Source organism: Triticum urartu, chromosome 6A (assembly GCF_056163025.1).
Source record: "Triticum urartu cultivar PI428250 chromosome 6A, HENAU_Tu73, whole genome shotgun sequence".
NCBI classification, from domain to species: domain Eukaryota; kingdom Viridiplantae; phylum Streptophyta; class Magnoliopsida; order Poales; family Poaceae; genus Triticum; species Triticum urartu.
The window spans coordinates 501,191,825-501,218,916 of record NC_141878.1 but is presented as its reverse complement, the minus strand read 5'-3'; the positions used below and the strand labels follow the sequence as shown (position 1 = coordinate 501,218,916).

Sequence of the window (27,092 nt, the reverse complement as noted above, 5' to 3'; positions counted from 1 at the left end):
GGAGTGTTGCGCATCCTTTTGCCTCAGTCCGGCACCTTGTGGCTGCAAAGTCGGATCATAGCCCGATAGTTTTATGCACGGACAGGGACCTGGAGAACCGAAGACTTGCAGTTGACCGACCATTCAGATTTGAGGCAATGTGGGAGACTCACACAGATTTCTTCCCAATGGTAGAAAGGGTGTGGAAGGATGGCACTCACTGTGGCTCGGTCAAAGATATGCATGATAAGCTGACTAGGATGGCGGGTTCACTAGCAACGTGGGGAGAGTGCACCTTTGGGCAGGTTAGAAAAGAATTACGGGAGCTCAAAAGGCACCTGGAACAACCACGTTCAATATCGGGTAGGCAAGGCCCATCCGACGAAGAAAGAAGGATTGAAGCTCGAATTATAGAATTAAACTATAGGGAAGAAATCATGTGTAGGCAGAGGTCACGTGTGCAATGGCTAGCTGAAGGGGATGGGAACACAAGATTTTTTTCGTCAAAAAGCAAGCATGCGAAGAAGAAAGAACAGAATTGAACAATTAACATGTGAGGATGGGTCTCTCTGCAGCAGCGAGAGTGAAGTGGGGAATATGACCACAAATTTTTATGGAAACTATACAAGTCTGAAAGCACAGTTGGGATGGAGGAAGTTCTCTCACACACACCTTGCAAGGTTAACACTAATATGAATGCGATGCTTGTTGCACCTTACACATTTGCAGACATAAAAGAAGCACTTTTTCAGATGTTCCCAACGAAGGCACCGGGGCCGGACGGTTTTCTGGCCCAATTTTTTTAGAAAAATTGGGGTGTTTGTGGTGATGAGGTGACCAAGGTGGCGTTATGTGTTCTCAATGGCGAAGAGTCTCCGGAGGTTATTAACATGACGTTCATTGTTTTGATCCCTAAGGTATCCAACCCAACCTCTCTCTCTCTCAATTCCGACCTATAAGCTTGTGTAATGTAATCTATAAGATTATTTCAAAAGTTTATGCCAATCGGTTGAAGAGGATTTTTACCGGAGATAATATCACCAGAGCAGTATGCGTTCGTTCCTGGGAGACTTATTAGTGATAATATTATAGCAGCTTATGAGTGCTTACATTTCTTGAAGAGGAGAAGGAGTAAAAATAATGCTTTTTGTGCTATGAAAGTTGATATGATGAAAGCATATGACCGCGTCAAATGGAGTTATTTGAAGGCTGTTATGCTGAAACTTGGCTTTAGCACTAGCTGGGTGGCAAAAATCATGCAATGTGTCTCCACAGTTACTTTTAATGTCCTCTTAAACGACTCAAAATTGGAAGAGTTATGTCCGTCCAGAGGGATCCGTCAGGGTGATCCCATATAACCTTATCTCTTTTTACTGGCGGCTGAGGGCCTCTCTTGTTTATTACGGGCTAAGAGCTCTAATGAGGATATTCGAGGAGTGGTGGTAGCACAGGGTGCCCCCCGGTTAATCATTTGCTTTTTGCGGATGACTGTTTGTTGATGTTTAAGGCCAATGATACGGGAGCTGGCTCAATCAAAGATATCATCCAGCAATACTATGATGCATCAGGGCAGCGGGTCAACCTCGCAAAATCAAGTATTTTTTAGCAAGGGATGCCCAAATGATCGGAGAGATCTCATCAAGGGGATCCTGGATATCCCTAATGAATCATTATCAAAGAGGTATCTGGGGCTACCTTCATATGTTGGCAAATCAAAAAAATGGCACATTCAAGTATATAAAAGATAGACTTTGGGCAAAGGTGAAGGGATGGATTGAAAAGTCCATGGCGGGGAGTGGGAAGGAGACTTTAATTAAGTTGGCCGCTCAAGCAGTGCCAAATTTTTCAATGTCATGTTTTCTTTTACCTAGGGGTTTGTGCCAGCAAATTGACACGATGTTAAGAAGTTTTTCTAGGGGGGGGGGTAAGAATGGAGAAAGGAAAGTCGCGTGGGTCTCATGGGACAAGCTTACCATGCCAAAGTACCAAGGGGGTTTAGGCTTTTGAGGTATGGAGCTCTTCAACCTTGCAATGCTCTCCAAGCAAGGTTGGAGGCTACTACAGGACCCTAGTGCACTACGCGCTAGAATTTTAAAGGTTGTTTATTATCCACAAGGAGATGTGCTTGCATCTGATTTGGGTTCTCATCCATCTCAGGTGTGCCGTGCGATTCATGCTGGGCTATAAGTTTTAAAACAAGGCCTAATTAGGCGTGTTGGAGATGGTCAGTCCATTAGGATCTGGGAGGATAATTGGATTCCAAGGGACAACATTTTGAGAACTCTGCATCCTAAAACAAACTGACCCTCCAATCATGGTCAGTGAGTTGATAGAAAATGTGACCAAGTGTTGGAACAAACAACTAGTCCAGGAACATTTGCAGCCCATTGATGCTTCGGTTGTGCTGAATATTCCTTTGAGTTCCCAAAATTCAGAAGATAGCTGGGCATGGCATTATGAGTGGACTGGTATCTTCACTGTCTGCTCGGCATATCGTCTACTAGTGGACACAAAGAGGAGGCGGGAAAACTGGCTGGAAGGGCGAGCAGAATCATCCAACACTATGTCAGCTCAAGGTCAGTGGAAGAAGTTATGGAAAGTTTGAGCTCCAGGTCAAATTAAGCTCTTTGCATGGTGTTTGGCTTGCAACTCAGTCCCAACCGAATCTTACGTCACCATAGGAACATGGCAGATGCTGATGTGTGTCCAATCTGTAACATTGCGGTTGATGACTGGAGACATGCATTGATAAATTGCAACATGGCGAAATGTGTCTGGTCACTCTTGGAGGAGGATCTGGTCGAGAACGTCATCGCATGTAACATCCCTGATGCAAAACTTTGGCTATTGGAGATTATGGACTCAACTAAGGAGGAAGAGTTTCTGAAAATTCTGGTGATTTTATGGGCCATTTGGTGGGTTCGGCGGAAAGCCATTCACGAACAAGAATACCAATCTGCGCTTTCTACATACTATTTTATTGAGAAATATTTGAATGATCTCGTTTTGATCCCGGCCAAGGCAGGCATGCTACCTGTTGTTGTTCAAGCTAGAACGGACTTGGGTAGTAGGAGGACTTGGGTACCCCCTGTACAGGGGTGTGCTAAATTGATGGTGGACGCAACAGTTTCAAAAAATCATGAAAAGGGAGCCTATGCAATTGTTTGCAGGGACGAGAAAGGTGTTTACTAAGGCGCATCGGTGGTCGTCGTAGAGGACCAAGTAACACCAGCGATCCTTGAAGCTTTAGCTCTCGCTTCAGATCTTAGTCTGACAAAGGTTCAGGTGGTAACCGACTGTGTGGCCACGGTGCACCATCTGAAGAGACTATATTTGGGTGAAAGCTCCAGAATTGTTGACGATATCAAGGAAAAGATGAAAGATTTTGAAATCTGTCTCTTCGATCATGAGAGAAGAGAGAAGAACTAGGAGTCTCATAGTTTGGCTAGAGCATCTGTTACTTTTAACCTCGGGCACCACTTGTGGCTTATGAGCCCTCCAGAGTTCGTTTGTATTGAATCTTTGATAGAGCTTGAATAAAGCTGAGTAACCCCCCCCCCCCCCCCCAAAATAAAAAACAGTTGTCTTCCATCTCAAGCAGCATGGCTCGACCTTGGCTAGATAAGACGTTGGGCCTATTTATATAAAAATATTATAATAGTGTGAAACCCGATGGGTGCCCCGGTTGGGTCGGGTTACCCGATGGGTTCGGGCGTGGGTGTATAATCAGACCCATGGGTAGGGACGTAGGGTTGTCGGTGGGCGCATGACCCAATAAGAAAACCGGACATGGGTTTGGGAGAGGTCGCCCCGAACCAAACCCGACCCGATTGCCAAACACTCCTAAAAAACTATAGTATTAGATACTTCATTTTGAGGGAAAATAGTTTGGGAGATGCTTAAAAGGTCGGTGCTTAACTCTAGCGTAGAGTCGTCAACCCTTTCACCAAACACGACAAGGAAATCAAAGTACATCTAAGCACTTGGATATGCCAATCCACTCACTGACTCACCATTTATCATCACCAACTTGCCACCACTCACTCCAAGTGACGAACTCAGAACATCATTTATTAGCAAATGTAACCTGTCACCACTCGACGCTCGCACTACACAAGTTCAATTATGATAATCATCGGACGTCCGGAGCCTGCGGAGATCCGGCCACCTCGCCGTCACCAAGCAGATTCACACACACCCGCACTGCCCCGCGAGTGCGCGGCGCAACCTGTCGGTCGACTCGCGCGGATCCCACCCACTGCCGCGGCCTCGTGCGTCCTTCTCCTGGCGGTCTCCCCTCCTTCCCGCGTCGCCTCCCATAAGAGGCAGCAGCACCGCCGTCCCCGCTCGTCAACCTCGCCGCTTTGCCGCCCCCGCCCGCATTCCGCCCCGCCCCGGCCCCCGGATCTCCATGCGGCGGCCTCCCTGACGCCAGCCGCCATGTCCTCCGCCTGCGACGACGACCACGCCTCGCTCCTCAGATCCCACCCGGCCGCCGTCGCCGGAGGGGCGGGCGCCACCTCGTCGTCGTCGCTGTCGTGCCCCTCGCCGCGCGCGGCCGCCGGCCACCGCCACGTCGACGTCGAGGCGGCCGACGGGGCCGCCTCCCCGAGGCGCCCCGGGGGCGTGCGCGGCCTCCTGCGCCACCTCGACCGCCGCGTCCATGCCCGCGGATCTGCGCGCCGGCAGCAGCAGCAGCTCGATCGCCTCCCCGAGCAGCCGTCTGCCGCGCCGTCGCAGCCGCAGAGGGAGAGGGCGGGGGAGGAGCTCGGGGACGGGGCGCCCCCCGAGTGGGCGCTGCTGCTCATTGGCTGCCTCCTCGGGCTCGCCACCGGCATCTGCGTCGCCGCGTTCAACCGCGGGGTGAGTGCTTGAGCTGACTGGGGTTCTCCTATGCGCCTCTGAATTTAAGCGACGATTGCCGCATTGTGCTGTAGTATCTGGCTGGCATTGATGTTCTATAGGACGTAAAGCATTTTGGAACGTGCCACTGCTTTGCCTGCACAGATGCTTTGGAAGAAACAAAACCAGTTGAAATCAATGTCATGCTACAAATTTGGTTCCATTTCCTGCATGATAACATTACTGATCTCACCACATTGGGCTTCTTGTTTTTGCATATCCAGTTATTCCTAAATTGCCTATGATTTTCTTAAATCTCAGTCACATTTCTAAGCCGATCATCCAACCATCCTCATCCACAATCCACTCCATGTGACTAATAACCTAGACTAAGAACTGCAGCAAATATTTTACCAAAATTGCGCACTTCTCTTGACTGAAATTTAAGGTTTAGTACTGTTGCAGCTTGAGGAGGCGACTAAGATTTATGAAAATTATTACAGGTGGCTGAGAACCACTAAAACACTAAAACTAAGTGCGCATATTATGTGAGATTAAAGTGGTGGATGCCAAAACACAACAAATTTCATTAAAAACACGCCACATAATGTTAATGCAGATTTTTAATGGACACAAATGTAGAGTTTCTATTGCTGCAATGTTACCTGTAATCCAGACACTATAATTTGAAATAAATGCTGAAGTTCTGTGCTTGCATCCTGCATGACTGATTCTATATACCGCTCCTGTTATTGATTTGCTAGGTTCATGTCATCCATGATTGGGCGTGGGCAGGTACTCCCAACGAAGGTGCAGCTTGGCTCCGTCTACAGAGGTTATCTGATACTTGGCACAGAATACTGCTGATCCCTGTGTCAGGAGGTGTAATCGTAGGAATGATGCACGGGTTACTTGAGATTTTTGAGCAGCTCAAACTTGCGAAACAACCGCAGAACCAAGGAATCAGTTTACTTGCAGCAATCTTTCCAACTGTAAAGGCTGTACAGGCTGCCGTGACTCTGGGGACCGGTTGCTCATTGGGGCCTGAAGGTCCTAGTGTGGATATTGGTAAATCATGTGCACTCGGGTGCTCAGAAATGATGGAGAACAATCGCGAAAGACGGATCGCTCTTGTGGCTGCTGGGGCTGCTGCTGGAATTGCTTCAGGTATAATATTGATAATTAGTTACCCTTCTGTTTATTTAGCAGTGAATAAATTTATTCAGTAACAAATCACAAAATGACAACACCATGTTCGTTGGTTCTGGTATTAGGGGTCAGATTTTATTGACATGTCTACATCACTACTTTCTATCACTGGATGTAGTGCTATTTGGTATTTGAAGAATTAATCTGCATACCTTTCTCAAATAATCTGAAATGTCATAATTAATGGCAACCAACTTGCTGCCTCTGTGCCCCTAACTTCTAACTCGTAAGTTGTGTTGTTACCCTTTTGATATGGCTTTTTCTAATAAAGTCTTTCTTATGTGTGGGGTTTCAGGCTTTAATGCAGCAGTTGCTGGGTGTTTCTTTGCCATTGAGACTGTATTGCGGCCCCTAAAAGCAGAAAATGCACCTCCTTTTACAACTGCTATGATAATATTGGCATCAGTTATATCATCTACTGTATCAAACGTTTTACTTGGAGAAAGACCAGCGTTTACAGTGCCGGCATATGAGCTGAAATCTGCTGCTGGTAAGAGTGGAGATTCTTTTTATCTTCAACTGTAAGAGTGCCGGCATATGTGTCCCTGATTCTTTTTATCTTCAACTGTAAGAGTGGAGATTCATCTATTCATCACAGTTTGGATATATTACCATAACCATCTTTTTCATCATGTTGTGGGACACATCTTGCATAATTTAGTCTGGCATCTATTGCAATTTTTCATCAAACCCAAGTACACAAATTTACGTTTTTGTTTAGACATTGGTTACAGCAAAGTTTGTCCGTAAAGAGAGATCTGAAGGATTGGAGTATCACCAAAGAACTATCCATGGACAGGGGTGCATGGAAGCTTGTTATCCATGTGCTAGAACCATGAGTTGGTCGCGAGATCTTATATGTCTAGACTTTGAGTTCCTCGCAGAAGCCTAGTTTTTCTAATATGTTGACATGGGTTCTTCACTCAGTAATAATTTTCTCCTTTTGTATTGCAATGTCTGAACAGGGGGTGGTTCTGAAGGTTATCATTGCCTCCCATTTTTGTTTTGCAGAGCTACCTCTATACCTCATCTTAGGAATGCTTTGTGGGGCAGTCAGTGTGGTATTTGGACGGTTGGTAGTATGGTTTTCAAGATTTTTTGCGTACATGAAAGAAAGGTTTGATTTTCCCATTGTAGTGTACCCTGCTTTAGGTGGGCTTGGAGCTGGCCTCATAGCCCTCAAATATCCAGGGATTTTATACTGGGGTTTCACAAATGTTGAAGAAATATTGCATACTGGGAAGAGTGCTTCTGCTCCTGGTATCTGGTTGTTAACTCAACTTGCAGCTGCGAAGGTAGTTGCGACCGCCCTTTGCAAGGGCTCTGGTCTTGTGGGTGGGCTATATGCTCCAAGCTTGATGATCGGGGCTGCTGTTGGAGCTACTTTTGGAGGGTCAGCTGCATACTTAATAAATGCAGCTATACCTGGTAGTGCTGCTGTTGCACAGCCACAAGCTTATGCTCTTGTAAGTTGCTCTGCAGTTACGTTTCTGTTTCTCATTGCTTAAAACAATAGTAATTTATGAAACTAATTGTCTGGACTGCAGGTTGGGATGGCTGCGACATTGGCTTCAGTCTGCTCAGTCCCGTTGACTTCCGTATTGCTTCTCTTTGAGCTGACAAAGGATTACAGGATTTTGCTACCTCTGATGGTAAGTATGATTGCTAGTGCTTGCCTCCCAACTCTTTGTTTGAATCTAGTCTTCTTTCTGCATTTTATGCGGAGTTGTTCATGTTATGTTTCCTATTTTGCCACTGCAGTTTCTAACCTAATGCAGATTCGTTTGTTTGGTTCTCTCTAACAGGGAGCGGTTGGACTGGCAATATGGGTTCCTTCTGTGGTAAACCAACCAAATGATGGTGAATCTTCAGGGTTTAGAGCACCCACGCGTGGTTATTCTTTAGTTTCACTACAAGATAAAAATAGTAGTGTCTGGACGCGAAGTGATTCCGTAGATGATCTTGAGCTTACTATCTCACAAAGTGGTCTTCGTAACTATGGTACCTACCAAGAGGAAGTGCTTCTAGATGATTTGAAGGTTTGGCAGCCTCTTTAATTCTGGCTTAGCCTATATAATATCATGTTGAAGTTATATTAGCTCTTAATTCTAGAAAACCACATTGCAATTGTGCTGTTGTTACTGATCTTTGTTTGTCACTTGAACTTTTTTACCAGGTCTCCCAGGCCATGTCAAAGAGATATGTTAAAGTTCCACCATCTGCCACAGTGACAGAAACTCTCGCTTTATTGAGTGATAAGCAGCAAATGTGCGCCCTTGTTGTGGATCATGAAGATTTTCTTGAGGGGCTTATTACATTAGGGGATATTAGCCGTATGGGCTTTGAACTGGACGGGGAAAGTTACTTAAGTGGAGACCAGCTCAACTCTGATGTACGTGTACACAGTGAAGAACCTATCTTTGAATAACATGCATATATTCCCCGCAAATTAATAAATAAATAACATGCATATATTCCCTGAAAAAAAAGAAATACATGCATATATGTTAACAAGTACTTCCTCCGTCCTGGTTTATTGGTCCTGTTAGTATTTTGTGCCAAACTTTGACCATAAAATTAACTAAGAAAGTAATAATGCATGTCACCAAAAATTATATCGTTGGACTCGTATTTGAACATAGTTTTCAGTGATATTATTTTTGGTTATATGCATTAACATTTTGTTAGTTAAATCTGAGATCAAAATTTAGCACAAAATGCGAAGGGGACCAATAAACCAGGACGGAGGTAGTACTAGTGTAGGCCATTTTGATATTGAATAGGTCATTTTCAAAACTATTTCTATTTAGGGCACTAACTGAAAAGAGACAAAATTTACATCTAACTTAACAGTCTTAATGTGCATGCACTTGAATTCCATAAGGTCAACATAGAGAAAGCGTTTTCATTTGCTGGGAAACATGTAATTATTCAAATGAGATTTTGCAGGAAGCCTGTTCAACCATCTCGTCGTGTCTCACTCGAGGGTTCCAGTACCAGGGGAGCGAGTGCGGACTGCTAACATGCTTTCCAGATACCGATTTGACCACTGCCAAAAACCTTATGGAGGCCAGAGGGATAAAGCAGCTGCCTGTCGTTAAGCGTGGCGTCGGGCATAAAACCGAAAGAAGGCGCAAGCTTGTTGCCCTTCTCTATTATGATTCTATCGGCCACTGCTTACGGTTAGTCATAAGCTTCCACTGTTTCCTGTTTTGCCCGAGATTATATATTTTGTCTCAACAATTGTACTTTTCCTGGTCATTTACTTTGTCTAAGCACGCCATCTGTTCCAAAATATTTGAAGTTATAGGTTTGTCCTAAGTCAAACATCTTTAGGTTTGACCAAATTGATGGAAAAATATAGCGACATCTACAATATCAACTATATATAGTAGTATGAGAGTATATTTTATAATGAAACCAAAATGATCTTGTAGATGTTGGCATATTTTCCCATAGACTTGGTTAAACTTAAAGATATTTGACTTAGGACAAACCTAGAACTTGGAACGGAGGGAGTAATTGAATTGGTCTGAGTGTATGCTAACATGGTGGTTCATTTGCTTCTCTAGGGAGGAGATTGAGAACTGGAAAGCTATATACCAAAGAAAAGAAGATTTCCACATTTTAGCTACTGGTCACACATTACAGTGACCTGTGATATACACGAACCTGTATAGCTTGGAGGTTATCCTCCATTAATTGGACTCGATCTGCCTTCTGAGGGGGTCTACGCATGCAAAGCCTGACCAAATTTGCAATGGCGGTTTGTCAACAACCTTGCATTCCCTGGATGATGTACTATTGGGAACCATATATGACTGAACCAGTCATCTTTTGTTGTTTGCGACGCTACTTCACACGGGAAAGGCGGATGGAGTATGCATGTTTGAGATCTTAAGGTCCGAGATGTCACCAAAGAATTAGCCATGGATAGGGCTGCGTGGAAGTTAGCTATCCACGTGCGAGAACCATGAGCTGGTTTTCAGATCTTATGGGTTTCTACTCTAGCCTACCCCAGTTTGTTTGGGGCTAAAGTGCACTTGTCCGTGTACATTTTGTGTCGTCGGTTTGATGGTCCCGTTGGAGTTGCCCTTATGTCATGGCAGCATGGGATGGGTTGGTCACACATATGAGAGAATTGTGTAAAGCGTGCAACAGAAATTTTGGGAAGGCGATCCATGTTGTAATTTGTAACACCACATGGTTCCTACCATCCATTATTAGCACCTTCATTGTCTCCTCTTGATGGAAACATAGCCCGCACGGCATGGTGTTTGGTCTGATAACTTTTATCTGATTTCCATGTCTGGAATTGAAGGCTGTCGCATTGAGCTTTATGTACTACTCCTGCATCGACGTCGTTGCCCGATGGCAGCCTGCGACCGACCCGTCGCGCGGCGGCTCGCACGGGCGCTCGGGGCCGAAGCTGATGCCCTCCGTAGTCGGACGTGAAAAAAGAAGGCAATCTGGCTGGCTGGTCCGGACCGGGCGAACATTTCGTCAAGCACGAGTGGGTTCGGCCGGGCGCACAGCACATTGGCCGTGGAATTCCTGGCGGCACCGGTACAGTTCCATTCCATGCGGGTCAATCATGCATGCATCCTCACGGACGGGCCACAGACCGAAACGACGAGGGAAGAAGCTGCGTGGAAGCGTCACCTTGTCGTTCCCGACCACACACGCAACGCAACGCAACGCGCGGACGTCGCTTCCGGGACGCGCACGCGCCACGGCACGGCGCCACGGCCAAGCAGCTCTGCCAAGCGAGACAAAGGGCCAGCTCAGGCGAAAGCTCAGTGCGCAGCAAGCCGACGGGGCCGGGCGAAGAAGCCGAAGGCGGGGGAACATCAGGTAGTTATGCCGGCTTGTACTTACCCGGAACCGGGAGGAGTTCGGCTGCCTCCGTTGGCGGGCAGTGCATGGAGGCGTCGTCGAGCGCGGAACGGGCGTGGCCTTCAGCTAGTGGCGGAGACGAGACAGCAAAGGCGAGAGCGACCGTGCGGACGCGCTCTCCCGGCTGTGGGTGTGCGTTGGTCCGACTGGCTGGAAGAGAGGAAGAGGAGAAAATAGTGGTCAAGGCTCGGGATGGCCTGTTTACACCACGTCTCCCAGGGCTATCCATCTTTTTCCAAGACTTTTTTGATCAGTTTTTCCAAGATTTACTAGGGCTCAGACGCTCAGTGTTGACCGATTAGTTGCAAAACTAGAATGCTACTTTGTTCAGGAGCATCCTACTGATCGACTCCACCTGACGCGTTCAGTCTCTAATATGTTTTTTCTACTAGCTAGGTGCACGTGGGATTTGCTTTCAGTTAGCAAGGATCCCGGGCATAGAAAGAGAAAAAATGACGCAAGATTTTCTGTTTGCCCTTCTCCAAAATCCCATGGAATAAGCCATTCCATAAGATTTACTATGCTTACATGCAATGGCTTTTATGGAGTTAGCAAAAATTCCGCATACGTATGGATATGCAGAAAACGACGTAAGATATTGCGTTTGTTGTTTGTCCAGCACAAATTGAGTAGTTGCATATTTTAGAATCATGTGCAAACTTTAGTGTTAGAATGTGCAACGGTGATCTCGGTGACCATTCTAAAACTTAGTTCTGCCGTCATTTGTCCGTGAGGGCCATGGGCGACCGTGCACGTAGCGTTCTCGACATGGCGGCTTGAGATGAGTCTAGCCTTTGTCCAGTGAGGCGTTGTATGTGACGACAATGCGGAGTTTGCCTGCTCGACTTTATTCAACACTCACTCGTTGGATCTCCCACAACGTAGGTGATGTTCCCCGTGGGTACGTCATGGGGAAACTCCATCAGGTAAAGAGTTTGAGTTTGCTGGTGCCTTGTGCGTGGTTTTTCACCTTGGAGGTTGAGGTTGAGGAAGTCCTGGATTAGGAGGTGTTCGGGTAGTCGGACTATACCTTTAGCCGGACTCCTGAACTATGAAGATACAAGACTGAAGACTTCGTCCCGTGTCCGGATGGGACTTTTCTTGGCGTGGAAGGCAAGCTTGGCGATGCGGATATTCAAGATCTCCTACCATTGTAACCGACTTTATGTAACTCTAACCCTATCCGGTGTCTATATAAACCGGAGGGTTGTAGTCCGTAGGCAATCAACTCCATACACAACAATCATACTATAGGCTAGCTTCTAGGATTTAGCCTTCTTAATCTCGTGGTAGGTCTACTCTTGTACTAACCATATCTTCAATATTAATCAAGCAGGACGTAGGGTTTTACCTCCATCAAAAGGACCCGAACCTGGGTAAAACATCGTGTTCCCTGCCTCCTGTTACCATCCGGCCTAGACGCACAGTTCGGGACCCACTACCCGAGATCCGCCGGTTTTGACACCGACATTAGTGCTTTCATTGAGAGTTCCTTTGTGTCGTCGCCTTTAGACCCGATGGCTCCTTTGATCATCAACAACGATACGGTCCAGGGTGAGACTTTTCTCCTGGACAGATCTTCGTCTTCGGCGGCTTCGCTCTGCGGGCCAATTCGCTCGGCCACCTGGAGCAGATCGAAAGCTACGCCCCTGGCCATCAAGTCAGGTTTGGAAGCTTAAACTACGCGGCTGAAACCCGCGGAGACTTGATCTTCAACGGGTTCGAGCCACGGCCAAGCGCGCCGCACTATCTCGAGGGGCGTGATCTAGCTCTGCCCCCGGACAGTGTCCTGGAGGCCGCACACGCATAGGTTCCGACCCCTAACTCGGAGCCTATTGCGTCAATCGAGGATGAGCGGTTGGACGTCACCTCGGGGGCTGCGATCCCAAAAGCGATCGAGCCGAACGCTAGCCCCGCACTCTACACGACCCGCGACTCCGAGGATCCGGACTCTTCCCCGGACTCCGAACCCCCCGTGCCCCTGCCAATCGAATTCGATTGGGCGCCGATAATGGAGTTCACCGCCGCAGACATCTTTCAGCATTCGCCTTTTGGCGACATCCTGAATTCTCTTAAGTCTCTCTCTTTATCAGGAGAGCCCTGGCCGGACTATGGTCAACGAGGATGGGATACGGACGATAAGGAAATTCAAAGCCCACCCACCACCCACTTTGTAGCCACTGTCGACGATCTAACCGACATGCTTGACTTCAGCTCCGAAGACATCAACGGCATGGACGATGATGCAGGAGACGAACAGGAACCAACACTTGTAGGGCGCTGAAAGGCCACCTCGTCATATGACATATATATGGTGGATACTCCAAAAGATGGAGATGGCGATGGAACAGTGGGGGACGACGCCCCCAAGTAACAGCCAAAGCGCCGGCGTCAGCGGCGCCGCTCTAAATCCCGCCAAAGCAAAAACGGTGATTCCGGCACGGGAGATAATACTACCCCGGATAGCGCCGAAGAACACCCACCTCAGCAAGATTCGGCACAGGAAGATGGAGAAGCCAGCCCTCATGAGAGAGCGGCAGACCGAGAGGTCGAGGATGATAACTATACGCCTCCCTCCGAAGACGAGGCAAGCCTCGAGGACGACGAATTCGTCATACCATCAGACCCTGCCGAACAAGAGTGTTTTAAACGCAGGTTTTTAGCCACGGCAAGCAGCCTCAAGAAAAAGCAGCAACAACTTAGAGCTGCCCAAGATTTGCTAGCTGACAGATGGACTGAAGTCCTTACGGCCGAAGAGTATGAACTCGAACGCCCCTCCAAGAGTTACCCGAAGCGCAGGCCGCTACCCCGATCAGAGGAGGAAGCACCTACATCACCAGCGCATGACATGGCAGACCAGCCACCTCGCGGCCGCGACAGAGAGGCCTCTCGGCCCTCCACCCAAGCCATGCCCCGACGCCGCTCAACTAAGGCACGGGAAAATGCGCCCGACCTGCGAGACATACTGGAGGATAAGGCAAGACAAACAAGATCGATCTATGGATCGCGCAGGCGCCCTACGGCATGTGACAATGATCTTCACTCCGGATACAACAAATCCGGCCGGGCCGAACACAACAGACATAGCTCTTCCGAGCTGCGTCGTGATATAGCCCAGTACAGAGGCGCCGCACACCCGCTATGCTTCACGAATGAAGTAATGGATTATAAAATCCCAGAGGGTTTCAAACTCATAAACATCGAATCATACGATGGCACAACAGATCCGGCGGTATGGATCAAGGATTATCTCCTTCACATCCACATGGCACGCGGCGATGATCTACACGCCATCAAATACCTCCCGCTCAAACTTAAAGGACCGGCCCGGCATTGGCTTAACAACTTGCCAGCAGACTCAATCAGTTCTTGGGAGGACCTGAAAGCCGCATTCCTCGACAACTTCCAGGGCACTTACGTGCGACCGCCGGATACCGACGACTTAAGCCACATAATTCAGCAGCCAGAGGAATCGGCCAGACAATTCTGGACACGGTTCCTAACAAAGAAAAACCAGATAGTCGACTGTCCGGACGCAGAGGCCCTAGCAGCCTTCAAGCATAACATCCGCGACGAGTGGCTTACCCGGCACCTGGGACAGGAAAAGCCGAAATCCATGGCAGCCCTCACGACACTCATGACCCGCTTTTGCGCGGGAGAAGACAGCTGGCTAGCTCGCAGTAATAACTTATCAAAGAACCCTGGTAATTCGGATACCAAGGACAAAAGTGGCAGGACACGTCGGAATAAGCAAAAACGCCGCGTTAACAGCGACAGTAATGAAGACACGGCAGTCAATGCCGGATTCAAAGGCTATAATCCGGTCAGCAGAAAAAGCCATTCAAAAAGAATACTCAGGGCCCGTCCAGTTTGGACCGAATACTCGATTGCTTGTGCCAGATACATGGCACCCCCGAAAGGCCAGCCAATCACACTAACAGGGATTGTTGGGTGTTCAAGCAGGCAGGCAAGTTAAGGGCCGAAAACAGAGATAAGGGGCTGCACAGCGACGACGAGGAGCCCAAGCCGCCGAACAATAATGGACAGAAGGGCTTTCCCCCACAAGTGCAGACGGTGAACATGATGTACGCAACCCACATTCCCAAGCGGGAGCGGAAGCGTGCGCTATGGGACGTATACGCGATAGAGCCAGTCGCCCCAAAGTTCAACCCATGGTCCTCCTGCCCGATCACCTTTGATCGAAGAGACCATCCCACTAGCATCCGTCATGGCGGCTTCGCCGCATTGGTTCTTGACCCAATCATCGACGGATTTCATCTCACAAGAGTCCTCATGGACGGCGGCAGTAGCCTGAACCTGCTTTATCAGGATACAGTGCGCAAAATGGGCATAGATCCCTCAAGGATTAAGCCCACAAGAACGACCTTTAAAGGCGTTATACCAGGTGTAGAAGCCAACTATACAGGCTCAGTAACACTTGACGTGGTCTTCGGATCCCCGGACAATTTCCGAAGCGAAGAGTTAATCTTCGATATAGTCCCGTTTCGCAGTGGCTATCACGCCCTGCTCGGACGAACCGCATTCGCAAAGTTCAATGCGGTGCCGCACTACGCATATCTCAAGCTCAAGATGCCAGGCCCTCGAGGAGTAATTACGGTCAACGGAAACACCGAACGCTCCCTCCGTACGGAGGAGCATACGGCGGCTCTCACAGCGGAGGTACAAAGTAGCCTTCTCAGGCAATTCTCCAGTCCGGCCATTAAAAAGCCAGACACTGCCAAGCGCGCCCGGAGTAACCCACAGCAGGACCGCCTGGCACACTCTGAGCAAGCGTAGCAATGCGGCCCCAACCCCAGCTTTCGCGACATAGCGAAACCAGTACCTCGCGTACATAACTACGCCCTTGAAATACCATGGGCACAGGGGAAGGGGCATAGTAACGGCACGCCCAAAATACGGCTTAAAACGTACTAGGGGCTGCCGGATTCTTTTTTTAATTTTTTCTTACTTTCAGGACTCCACACTTCGGACGACCTGTTCGGCAATTCGACTGCCGCACAAATGATGCAAGATCCAGGGAGGCAGACAAGCCATGCCGCATTATGGAACTCCCAGGTGGTCTCTGTTATGAGCGGTATACCTGTTTTAAATACAATTCCGTGGCCTGCCCCTGGTCAGGACATACTGAATAGTCCAATATCTTTTGCTTATCGCACTACTTGTATCATTCGGCTTTGATAAATAGCCTCTCTATAAACAATGCTTAGCTTTTTGTCTATTTTTTGCATTACTCTCCTTTTATATATGTTCATTAATGACATGTTGCACCCGTACACTGTGGTACGGCAAGTACGCCAGGGGCTTCAGTACCCTTTAATATGGTGTGAGAAGTCCGTACACTTTCACAAGTGCGGCACCCCGAACTTATAGCACTATATGCATCAGCTCCGAATCATGATTTGGGTCAATAGTTGGGTTTGCCCGGCTCCTATGTTTTGGTGCCTTACGTTCCGCTATATCGGCTAAGGTAGCACTAGGAGAACCACTGCGATTGTGCCCCGGTTGAGCTGGGTTAAGCACCTCAGTGGAGAAAGCTAAAACTGACTGTCATGATGAGGCGAGAGACCGGTCGCTGTTCGAGAGGTTTTTCGAGTCCCTAAAGACTTATGCTGCTTCGAGCGAGGAGCCGGATTTGTCCAGCCAAGGCATGGATAGCGCCCCGAACTCGGTCTTCCGAACTAGGGGCTTCGCCGAAATTTAAAATTATAAAGTTCTATGGCTAAGTGAGAGTGTTCAAGCATTATAATCTGATTGCCTGGTTCGTTGTGCTGAGCGCCTCCCTTGAAGGACCCAACTATGGGAAAAAGAGCGTTCAGGTTTATCCCGAACACCCCAGCACTAGTGGCATGGGGGCAGAAGCCGACGACTGGCCATCTCTCAATTTTTTGATAAACGGCCGCACAGAAAATAATATTTTAAATTCAACAAGCATTGCTTAAGCGCCTATGAACAAGTCTTCAGCGCACAGGATAAAAACGAGCGAGTTTATTCAAAAATTACATCCTTGGTACATTCATCCGCCACAAGGCGGGCACCCGCAAGAACATCCTTGTAATAGTTCTCGGGCTTGCGATGCTCCTTCCCCGACGGCGGCCCGTCCTTCACAAGCTTCTCACCGTCCAGCTTACCCCAGTGCACCTTTGCACGGGCAAGGACCCTACGGGCACCTTCGATGTAGACGGAGTGCTTGATGACCTCGAGCCTTGGACAGGCCTCCACCAGCCGCCGCACCAGCCCGAAGTAGCTCCCAGGCAGGGCCTCTCCGGGCCACAGCCGAACTATGAAGCCCTTCATGGCCTGTTCGGCCGCCTTGTGGAGCTCGACCAGCTGTTTCAGCTGGTCGCTCAAGGGCACAGGGTGTCCGGCCTCAGCATACTGAGACCAGAACACCTTCTCCGTCGAGCTGCCCTCTTCAGCTCGGTAGAATGCAGCGGCGTCGGACACGCTGTGGGGAAGATCTGCGAATGCCCCTAGAGAGCTCCCGGATTCGGGTAAGTAACAAGTAGTTTACTTTTATATTTCTGCTTTGCATAAAGAACGCCTTACCCGCTGCAATCTTCTTCATCTCCTCCAACTCTTGGAGGGCCTTTTGGGCTTCGGCCTTGGCAGACTTGGCAGTCCCCAGGGCCGCCGCGAGCTCGGATGCTTGCGTCTTTGACTCAAGCTCCAAACTCTCATATTTTTTCATGAGAGCCTGAAGCTCTTGCTGCACCTCGCCGACCTGGGCCTCAAGTTTCTCTCGCTCGGTGCGCTTCGCGGCCGCTTTATTTTTGACCTTGGACAGCGCCTGCTTGAGGGTCACCACCTCAGTCGTGGCCCCTACAATAAGCAGTACAATCCTGTTATTTTTTGCAATCACATCTTTTTATAGGAACTTTTTCTGTAAGGTATTTTCTTACCTTCTTTCTCCTCGAGCTGCCGCTTGGCAAGGCCGAGCTCTTGCTCGGTCCGCTCAAGGCCCTGTTTCAGGGCACCCACCTCCGCAGTCAGTGCGGCGGTGGCTAGCAGCGAAGCCTGCATACGCATATTGACTCTTTGTTGTTAGACTCCTGCGAAATTTAATAGATCCTCTATTCGGCTTTTCTTTCCGAACGCCAAACAGAGAATCAGGGGCTACTGTCTATGCGGTTATATTTTTACATATTTTTTACTTACCTCGAAGCCTGTTAGGAGGCTAGCGCAAGCTTCACTCAGTCCGCTCTTGGCGGACTGAACCTTCTGGATCACCGTACTCATAATAGTACGGTGCTCCTCGTCGATGGAGGCGCCGTCAAGCACCTGCAGCAGATTGTCCGGCACCTCCGGTTGGACGGAGGCCGCCGGCTCAGAAGGCTTGCTCCTCTTGGAAGGAGTTCGCCTGCCACGGTCCGGAATTGTTGAAGATTCCGACGCGGTGTCCGGCACAAAGCCGGACTTGGAGCCCTGGGGGGTCTTGTCCCCTTTACTCCTGGGGTCCGGGAGGTCGCCTTGCGGCTCCTCCAGGACCACCTCCTCCTGCCCCGGAGCTCGTTACGACGCCACTTCGGCGTCGTCCGCAGTGCGGGGGGAGACAGCGGGCGGAACTGAGTTCACGTCCGATGGATCCAGGGAGCCGCTCGACGACTCGTTGAGTTCGGCCCGGGGCGGACTGCATAATTACATTCGACATTAGGGAAAGCTGTGCAACAAAGGAACATCATGAGTTATTCTGATATCCGAACTTATGATTTCGCCGGACGCTTGGCCCTGTTTGGCCACTCCTCTTTGCCCTCTTCGGCGTTGGGGGCGTAGTCCGGCGGAGGGGTCTTCCTTTTCCTAGACCCCTCGGCCTCCCCCATTGGGGCGGCCTTCCTCTTCTCTCCTCCCTCCACTGGGGGGGGAGTTTTCTTCTTCCTCCTCCTCGTTCTCACGGGAGGAGAGCGTCTCGGACTCGTCGGATGACGAGTCCGACACCACCACATTACGAGCACTCTTTCGAGTCCCCGTGGCCTTCTTCTTCTTGGCCTTCTTCTTCGGCACCACATAAGGCGCCGGAACCAGCAGCTTCGCTAGTAGAGCTGGGGCTGGGTCTTCGGGCAGTGGAGCCGGACAGTTAATCGCTCCGGATATCGCCCGCCAAGCCTGTCAGAGGTAAGGGAGTTTAGATCCCGCATAGAGTCAAACTATGAAAAAACTTAACATCCTGTAAAAGGTGAAAATAGCTTACCTCGCTAGCATGACGCTGCGAGCTGTATCCGCGGTCCTCGGAAGCGGATGTGGGAGCCTCGGCGCCTTTTGTTAGCACCTTCCAGACGTCTTCATACGTCGTGCCGAAGAGCCTGTTAAGGGTTTGGTGCTGCGCCGAGTCGAACTCCCACAAATTAAGGTCCCGTTGTTGACACGGGAGGATCCGGCGGACGAGCATAACCTGGACTACATTGACGAGTTTGATTGGCTTGCTCACCAGGGATTGGATGCATGTCTGCAGCCCAGTCACCTCTTTTTCATCGCCCCACGACAGGCCCGTCTCTTTCCAGGACATAAGCCGCATGGGGGGTCCGGATCGGAACTTGGGGGCTGCGATCCATTTCGGATCGCGCGACTCGGTGATGTAAAACCACCACGATTGCCACCCCTTCAGGGTCTCCACGAAGGAGCCCTCGAGCCATAGGACGTTGGCCATCTTGCCCGCCATGGCGCCTCCGCACTCCGCCTGGCTGCCGCGCACCACCTTGGGCTTGACGTTAAAGGTCTTGAGCCAGAGGCCGAAATGGGGGCGGATGCGGAGGAAAGCCTCGCACACGACGATAAACGCCGAGATGTTGAGGACGAAGTTCGGGGCCAGATCGTGGAAATCCAGGCCATAGTAAAACATGAGCCCCCGGACAAATGAGTGGAGTGGAAAACCCAGTCCGCGGAGGAAGTGGGGAAGGAATACTACCCTCTCATGGGGCCTTGGGGTGGGGAGAAGCTGCCCCTCCTCGGGAAGCCGGTGCGCGATGTCTTTGGACAAGTATCCAGCCTTCCTTAGCTTTTTGACATGGCCCTCCGTGACGGAGGAGACCATCCACTTGCCTCCCGCTCCGGACATTGCTGGAGAAGGTTGAGGTGGGAAGTGCGGGCTTGGGCGCTGGAGCTCGGGTGCGCAGGAGATGGGTAGACAAAGGAGGAAGAAGGCGTAGGTAAAAAGGTGGATCCTTGTCCCCTTATATGGGCGGATGCGGTTATGCGTCCCCACCAGCCTAGTAAAACTCGCTTGCCTCCCAAGCGCCGTGATAAATGGCGTGGTTGGGTTACCCACGTCCGTATTGATGAGAATCCCGTAAAGGGGGGTACACGATCTCTGCTTTGACAAGACGTGCCAAGGAAACCGCCTCGCAAAACATGCTGAGGTGGAAAAGTAAAAACGATTCGAGTAAGGACTTGGCTGTGGTGTGATGACGCACTACGGAATACGTCAGCAGATTTGATTTGTGTTAATATTATTCTCTCTATGGCAATATGTGAAAGCTTATTTTGCAGAGCCGGACACTACTCTTGGTGTTTACAAACTTTTATGAAGAATTTGGAGGAGGAACCCGCCTTGCAATGCCGAAGACAATTTGCGCGCCGGACTCGTCGTCATTGAAGTCTGGTTCAGGGGCTACTGAGGGAGTCCTGGATTAGGGGGTGTTCGGGTAGCCGGACTATACCTTCATCTGGACTCCTGGACTATGAAGATACAAGATTGAAGACTTCGTCCCGTGTCCGGATGGGACTTTCCTTGGCGTGGAAGGCAAGCTTGGCGATGCCGATATTCAAGATCTCCTACCATTGTAACCGACTTTATGTAACCCTAACCCTATCCGGTGTCTATATAAACCGGAGGGTTGTAGTCCGTAGGCAATCAACTCCATACACAACAATCATATCATAGGCTAGCTTCTAGGGTTTAGCCTCCTTGATCTCGTGGTAGATCTACTCTTGTACTACCCATATCATCAATATTAATCAAGCAGGACGTAGGGTTTTACCTCCATCAAGAGGGCCCGAACCTGGGTAAAACATCGTGTTCCCTGCCTCCTGTTACCATCCGGCCTAGACGCACAGTTCGGGACCCACTACCCGAGATCCGCCGGTTTTGACACCGACATTAAGGTGTTGCTAAAGAGTTTGAGTTTGTTTCTACCATATCGTGAAGGTCTTCTATTCTCCAAGATGAAATCCCTAGGCCCGAATTTGATGGATCGAGTAAGGAAATGCCTTTGGTGGTGCCCCTTCCCGGAGGCGCCATCTTGGAAACCATGACCTTCATCACTATCGCTTTGTGGCTAGGGGTGGTAGTTGGGGTAATGTGACGGCCAGTGACGGACCTAGAATCTAAGTACCGCGATGCCAAACTTGAATACGACAATACAACATTTAGAAAACTTACACTAAAATAGTATAATTTAGCCTAAATAGCCTAAAAGAGCACTAAATTTTACATGATTAATATTAAGTATATATATATATATATATAGGTAAATTGTTTGGGACACCTAGGTGCCTGGGCACCTAGGGCTGTTATGGTAACTCATATTTATTAGTGCATGACATACAATTAACAATCAATTGCTTTCCATATTTTGTTTGCATGCACTAGTAACCTAAATGGTTAGTGATTTCTTTTCAAAACAAAAACAATCTGAACACTCATACTTGTGTGCGTATATACGTACATGTAACCAAGAGATAACCATGTGTACATGTTATTTGACCATGATACCAGTTAGTGGGTATTATACCTAACGAAAATATGTACGTGTTGTTTTATACTCAATGAAAATATACACATAAATGTCATAGTTTTTAATAAGTATGTGTCGGTGTTATATTCAATAAAAATATACACATACATATACATACCTTAATGTGAATATACACATGAATATACATACCTTAATGTTAATATACACATCAATATGTACGCGTTGGTGTTATACCCAATGAAAATATTCACATAAATATATATAACTTGATGCAAATTTTATACCTAATAAAAATAATGACACGTATTAATTAGACAACCATTATTACTTTCCATAACAGTACCATCATGCAAACAAATAGGAAAGTACTAATGCAGGTATGCATGTAAAATTTAAACACATCTTATCAACGAAAACTACTATGATCCAACGACATCTAGGCAAGGAGTCTGGGCACCTAGGTGTCCCAAACTATATCGCATTTGTGTCATGGCACCCCCCTAGATGCGCCGCTGGTGGTGGCAACTACGATATTCTAAAGTAGGAGCTACCATTTGGTGGTGGTGCAACACCAACAATTCCATGTTTGTGGGACTCGTATTAGTTGTGTGTTCACTCATATCCTCCAGCAATGTAGGTGGTTGTGAAGTTGGAGTTGCACGTCTCAACGATATTTAGCGAGGATATCATTCAACTAGCAGATTCTAGAGATGACTCGATAGTCTCATGTGGCTTCGGTGCAATTCACGGTGCAAAGGTGATGACGATGATGTTGAAGGTCGTTGTTAGTGTGTGGGTCTTCATGTTTGTGTGTTTTGGTTTTGACCAGCTTGTCGCCTCGGTGCTCTAGGCCTAATATCGCTAGGTAGCATGGTCTTTGATTTAGTCCAATTTTCCTCTAATTAACCGAGCAATGTAAAGTTTGGCCTCGTTTGTTATTGAAAATGAGGTACTTTTTGTATTGCAATGTCAAGACTCATGTCCTAGTTATTGGTTTCGACAAAAGACGTGTTAGAACGAGCAACTTGGTGTACACATTTCCACAACATAGTAGGACAATTTCATCGATATAACTAACTCCTGGTTATATAACTAATGGAGGTGGTTGTACTCCCAACCCATCATAGATCAAACCTCCGGTTTGCTGCCATGCACATCTTGTAAAGGTGGATAACCCTTTTTGAGTGGTAACTGTGGATGTTGACTTGTCGTTCTCCGCAGGTTCAGTTTTCGGCATTGTACAAGCGCTTGCCTCTATGTTGTGCTCTGTGAGCACAAAAAGACCCAACATGAAACTGTGATTAGATCCACCAAACATTTTTATGTACTTTTCCTTAATTTCAAACATGGTTTTAAATTTCTAGTCATCTTTCGTATGAGATAAAAGGTTTACAAAAATCTTGTGCCTTTTTACTACTTCAAGAAATCATATGTCAGAATGCAGCTGCGTGTACACATCTCAATAGGGCAAGACACATACATTGATAGAATCAACTATTTGTTACATAACTATTGGAGGTGGTTATACTCTCAATCCATTGTGGATCAAACCTCATGTTCGATCCCATGCATGCACATCTCATGGTGGCGGATGATCTCTTTTGAGGAAGCTTCGAACGGTAGCTTCATCGTTCTCCGCGACCCCGCTCTTCTATATGAGTGCTTGTGTCTATGTGCACTTGATTTCAAATAGATCGGCCAAACTTTTTTGTACTTTATCCTTGATTCCAATATAGTACTACCACACAAAAGGTTCTCAAAAAATCACAAGCATTTTTATAACTTGATGAAATCAGATGTTTTTCCCCATGAAAATCCATCGTTCGAAGGGACCACCACTATATAGAAAGGCGAGCACCTTCGAATGGTGCCCCTCGCTACAGGGACGGCCGAACTCTAAAACTTGGCACTTTGCACCGTGATTTTCCTGTTCTTTTTTTTCTCACTGAAAGGGACTTCCCGTCGTGTTCAAGACGGCAGTATTTCGTTTGGAAGAGAGAGACTGAGCCTTCCATTTGGCCACCATGTTGCCATGTTTACCGAGTCAACTACGAGTCTTCCAAGTTCCAATTTTTCTGTGGTTGTGTTCGAAGATTCTTATATCTATATAAGTTCAGATTCTAGCTGTTAGCCTCCCCCAACATCTACCCTGGGATGCAAGGAGCAGCCATGGCGTTCGTCTCGCAGCTGCTGCTCCTCCTGTCGTGCATTATCTGCCATGCTCTCATCGCCAGTGCAGCGGGTGAGCAGAGCTATAAGATTCTCTCGACGAGCTCGCTCAAGCCTCAAGCCGTCTGCTCCGAGCCCAAGGGTACGTAGATAGATCAGTAGTGTGGGCGAATGGGCGTAGCTTTCTGCAACTTGATCAATGATTGTTCCATTTGCTCGCTGATTTTGCAGTGAATCCGTCGTCGTCCACTGGAGCCACGGTGCCGTTGAACCACAGGCATGGCCCGTGCTCGCCGGCGCCCGCCAAGAAGGAGCCTGCCTTCGAGGAGCTGCTCCGCCGTGACCAGCTCCGAGCCGGCTACGTCCAGCGCAAGTTCTCCACGAACCACCGCGGCGGCGGGCTGCAGCAGTCGGAGGAGCTCAAGGTGCCGACCGAGCTGGGCTCTTCCCTGGACACGCTGGAGTACGTCATAACCGTCGGCGTCGGCTCGCCGGCGGTGCAGCAGACCATGACCATGGACACCGGGAGCGACGTGTCGTGGGTGCACTGCAACTCCAACTCCACGGCCGGGTCGACGCCCTTCGACCCTGCCAAGTCGAGCACGTACGCCGCGTTCTCGTGCGGCGCCCCGGCGTGCACACAGCTCGGCGCGGAGGCCAACGTCTGCTCCAACTCGCAGTGCCAGTACATGGTCCGCTACGGCGACGGCTCCAACACAACCGGCACGTACGGCTCCGACACGCTGGCGCTGGGCTCGGACACGGTCAAGGAATTCCAGTTCGGCTGCAGCCGCGTGGAGGAGGGGTTCGGCGACAAGACCGACGGGCTCATGGGGCTCGGCGGCGACGCGCAGTCGCTCATCTCGCAGACCGCGGCGACGTACGGCAGGGCCTTCTCCTACTGCCTCCCGCCTTCCCCCGGCTCCAAGGGGTTCCTGACGCTCGGCGCGCAGACCGGCACGACGGGCTTCGCGACGACGGGGATGCTCCGAAGCGAGCAGGCCCCGACGTTCTACGGCGTGCTCCTCCAGGGCATCAAGGTCGGCGGGGATCAGATCAGCGTGGCGCCCTCCGTCTTCTCCGCCGGGTCCGTGATGGACTCCGGGACCATCATCACGCGGCTGCCGCCCACGGCGTACACGGCGCTCAAGACGGCGTTCAAGGACGGCATGAAGCAGTACCCGACGGCGCCGTCCAGGAGCATCCTGGACACGTGCTTCGACTTCAGCGGCCAGGACAACGTCACCATACCCACCGTCGCTCTGATGTTCGACGGCGGCGCGGTCGTCGACCTCGACGCCAACGGGATCATATTCGGCAGCTGCCTCGCGTTCACGGGCACCGACGACGACGAGAGCACCGGCATCATCGGCAACGTGCAGCAGAGGACGCTCGAGGTGCTCTACGACGCAGGCCAGAGCGTCTTCGGGTTCAAGTCCAACGCGTGCTAGCTGCTCATCAGCGCGAGAGCTCAGTGCTCGCGCGCGGGAAGGAATGGTGGCTAGCTAGGCTGCTCTCATGTGCTTGTCTTTTTGTTTGTAGTCGCGAGGTAAGGGACACGAAGTGGGCCAAAATCATCATCTAGCAGACTATTTAATTTCTCTCTGATAGCAGCAACTTGATGCGACACATGTGTAATCTTTCAAATCAAACGATCAGGATAATCTTCTCCTAAATTTTCATTCATATAAATAAATAAAGAAATTGATTAAATGAAGACTAAATTTCAGTTTCACCAGTTTCACCCATATTTGGCCGCTTTAATGGATTTACACCGTTTAAGACATTTTCATATGTTTCACCATGTTTAGAAAAAGTCAAGCCGCATTTAATCCTTTTTTTTAAAAATAGCACATTATGGCAAATCATCACACAGTTGTCAGCATATACATGGCATGCCACTCGACGGGTTTTCCTTCACTCACAGTTTATTCCATGCTTTTGCGTCTTTGGACAGGAGCCGACCGAATCCTATTTGTCAGTTTGGGCGGCGACGTCCTTCATTTTCAAAACCCCAAATTCATGCATATCATGCACATAGACCATTCGATCAATATAAAACACAACAATTCAACAAAAGCCAAAATGATCCATGATAAATAAAAAAACATAATTCATACATAGCCAACACATAAATGAATCAAACGACTTTTCTACATGCTCGTTGATCTCCTTCTGGTTGGTTAACCACACTTCCGTTATCCATGAGGCTAGTGTCGGTGAACATGATCCTCGACTCCTTGGTGTTCCCCGCGAGCCTCACCTTTCTATCTCTCAATCTCAAATGCTCTCATATGCTTTTGCCTTCTCAAGCTTCATTTGTTCTCATGCCTTCGTCTTCTCCATGTCCATCCTCTCCCTCTCAATTTGCAACCTCTGCCACACCAGTTGTCGGTGGAATTTCATCCTCTCCCTTTGCACGTCCAAGAAGAGCTTGTACCTATCCTCCTTCTTTTCTTCCCTTTTTTCAATCCCCGGCCTCTAGCTAGGGAGAGTGTGTGGGTGTGGATATCCGGATAGAAGTTGTCGCATGCCGGCATGGCCAAGGGTGGCCACAGTTGTCGATGGCGTCGTCGATGCTGCATTGACAAATAGGCCGCCTGCCGCAAAGTGGATTAGGGGGGCAAGCGCGCACGCGGAGCTCTTAACTTTGGGGGAAAATTTTCACTTAGCCCAGCGTGCGAGGATGTGATATAGGAGGATTGTCACTGGAGGGTGTGAAGTACGCAATGCCACATTCTTTTAGGAGTGTTACCAGTGGTGCGGGAAAAAATTATCCATGACACTTGTATGTTTTAGGGGTGTAGGGTCATATTTGGTTATATTTAGGGTTTTTAGTGTTATATGGTAAAACTTTTTTCCCTTGAATTATTTTTATCATTTAATATACATTATTACTAGCACCACGCATTCTTTGCATTTCCAAGATTCATTTTCTATTTTTTTATTCATAGGTATTTAATTTATATAATTCAATTTAAAATACAAATACACTCAAAGTTGATCAAAAGTAGATAGACAGTCATATTTAAGTTTTTAGCATATATTTAGGTATTGTGCAAGAATGTTAGGACAACTCTGACATATCTTTGTGGGAAAATTCATAAAACTATACTACCAGGTTAGGGTTTTTGGATTTATAAAAAATGTTTGTGACGCCCCCGATTCAATCATACACGCAAACGTGTACGATCAAGATCAGGGACTCACGGGAAGATATCACAATATAACTCTACAAATAAAATAAGTCATACAAGCATCATATTACAAGCCAGGGGCCTCGAGGGC

The 27,092-nt window shown here is 48.6% G+C and overlaps 2 protein-coding genes across 3 annotated transcripts; both read left to right on the top strand.

The window, feature by feature from the left end:
- Nucleotides 1-4,097: 4,097 nt before the first annotated feature.
- Nucleotides 4,098-10,285, top strand: LOC125514410 (chloride channel protein CLC-f). 2 transcript variants are annotated; one of them, XM_048679725.2, is made up of 9 exons: nt 4,107-4,842; nt 5,586-5,988; nt 6,326-6,520; nt 7,042-7,496; nt 7,578-7,682; nt 7,836-8,069; nt 8,207-8,422; nt 8,980-9,212; nt 9,603-10,285. In XM_048679725.2, the coding sequence occupies exons 1-9, from the start codon at nt 4,420-4,422 to the stop codon at nt 9,682-9,684; spliced, it is 2,346 nt and encodes a 781-aa protein (XP_048535682.1). In that variant the 5' UTR covers nt 4,107-4,419; the 3' UTR covers nt 9,685-10,285. The 2 variants fall into 2 exon arrangements, with proteins under 2 accessions (XP_087384610.1, XP_048535682.1); XM_087528484.1 differs by lacking the exons at nt 8,980-9,212; nt 9,603-10,285 and having other exon boundaries at nt 4,098-4,842; nt 8,207-8,473.
- A 13,358-nt stretch (nt 10,286-23,643) lies between these two features.
- On the top strand, nt 23,644-25,517 carry LOC125514409 (aspartyl protease family protein At5g10770). The gene is made up of 2 exons (XM_048679724.2): nt 23,644-23,946; nt 24,036-25,517. Exons 1-2 carry the CDS (start codon nt 23,790-23,792, stop codon nt 25,253-25,255), a joined length of 1,377 nt encoding a protein of 458 aa, XP_048535681.1. The 5' UTR covers nt 23,644-23,789; the 3' UTR covers nt 25,256-25,517.
- The last annotated feature ends 1,575 nt before the right edge of the window (nt 25,518-27,092 follow it).

What these genes read in the sequence shown, in the direction of transcription:
- LOC125514410 (XM_087528484.1), top strand. Translation starts at nt 4,105, where the DNA reads ATGATAATCATCGGACGTCCGGAGCCTGCGGAGATCCGGCCACCTCGC. An exon ending in TGAGCTGAAATCTGCTGCTG is followed by an intron (nt 6,521 to 7,041) that starts GTAAGAGTGGAG and finishes TTTGTTTTGCAG; the next exon opens with AGCTACCTCTATACCTCATC. An exon ending in TGCTTCTAGATGATTTGAAG is followed by an intron (nt 8,070 to 8,206) that starts GTTTGGCAGCCT and finishes CTTTTTTACCAG; the next exon opens with GTCTCCCAGGCCATGTCAAA.
- LOC125514409 (XM_048679724.2), top strand. Translation starts at nt 23,790, where the DNA reads ATGCAAGGAGCAGCCATGGCGTTCGTCTCGCAGCTGCTGCTCCTCCTG. An exon ending in CGTCTGCTCCGAGCCCAAGG is followed by an intron (nt 23,947 to 24,035) that starts GTACGTAGATAG and finishes CTGATTTTGCAG; the next exon opens with TGAATCCGTCGTCGTCCACT.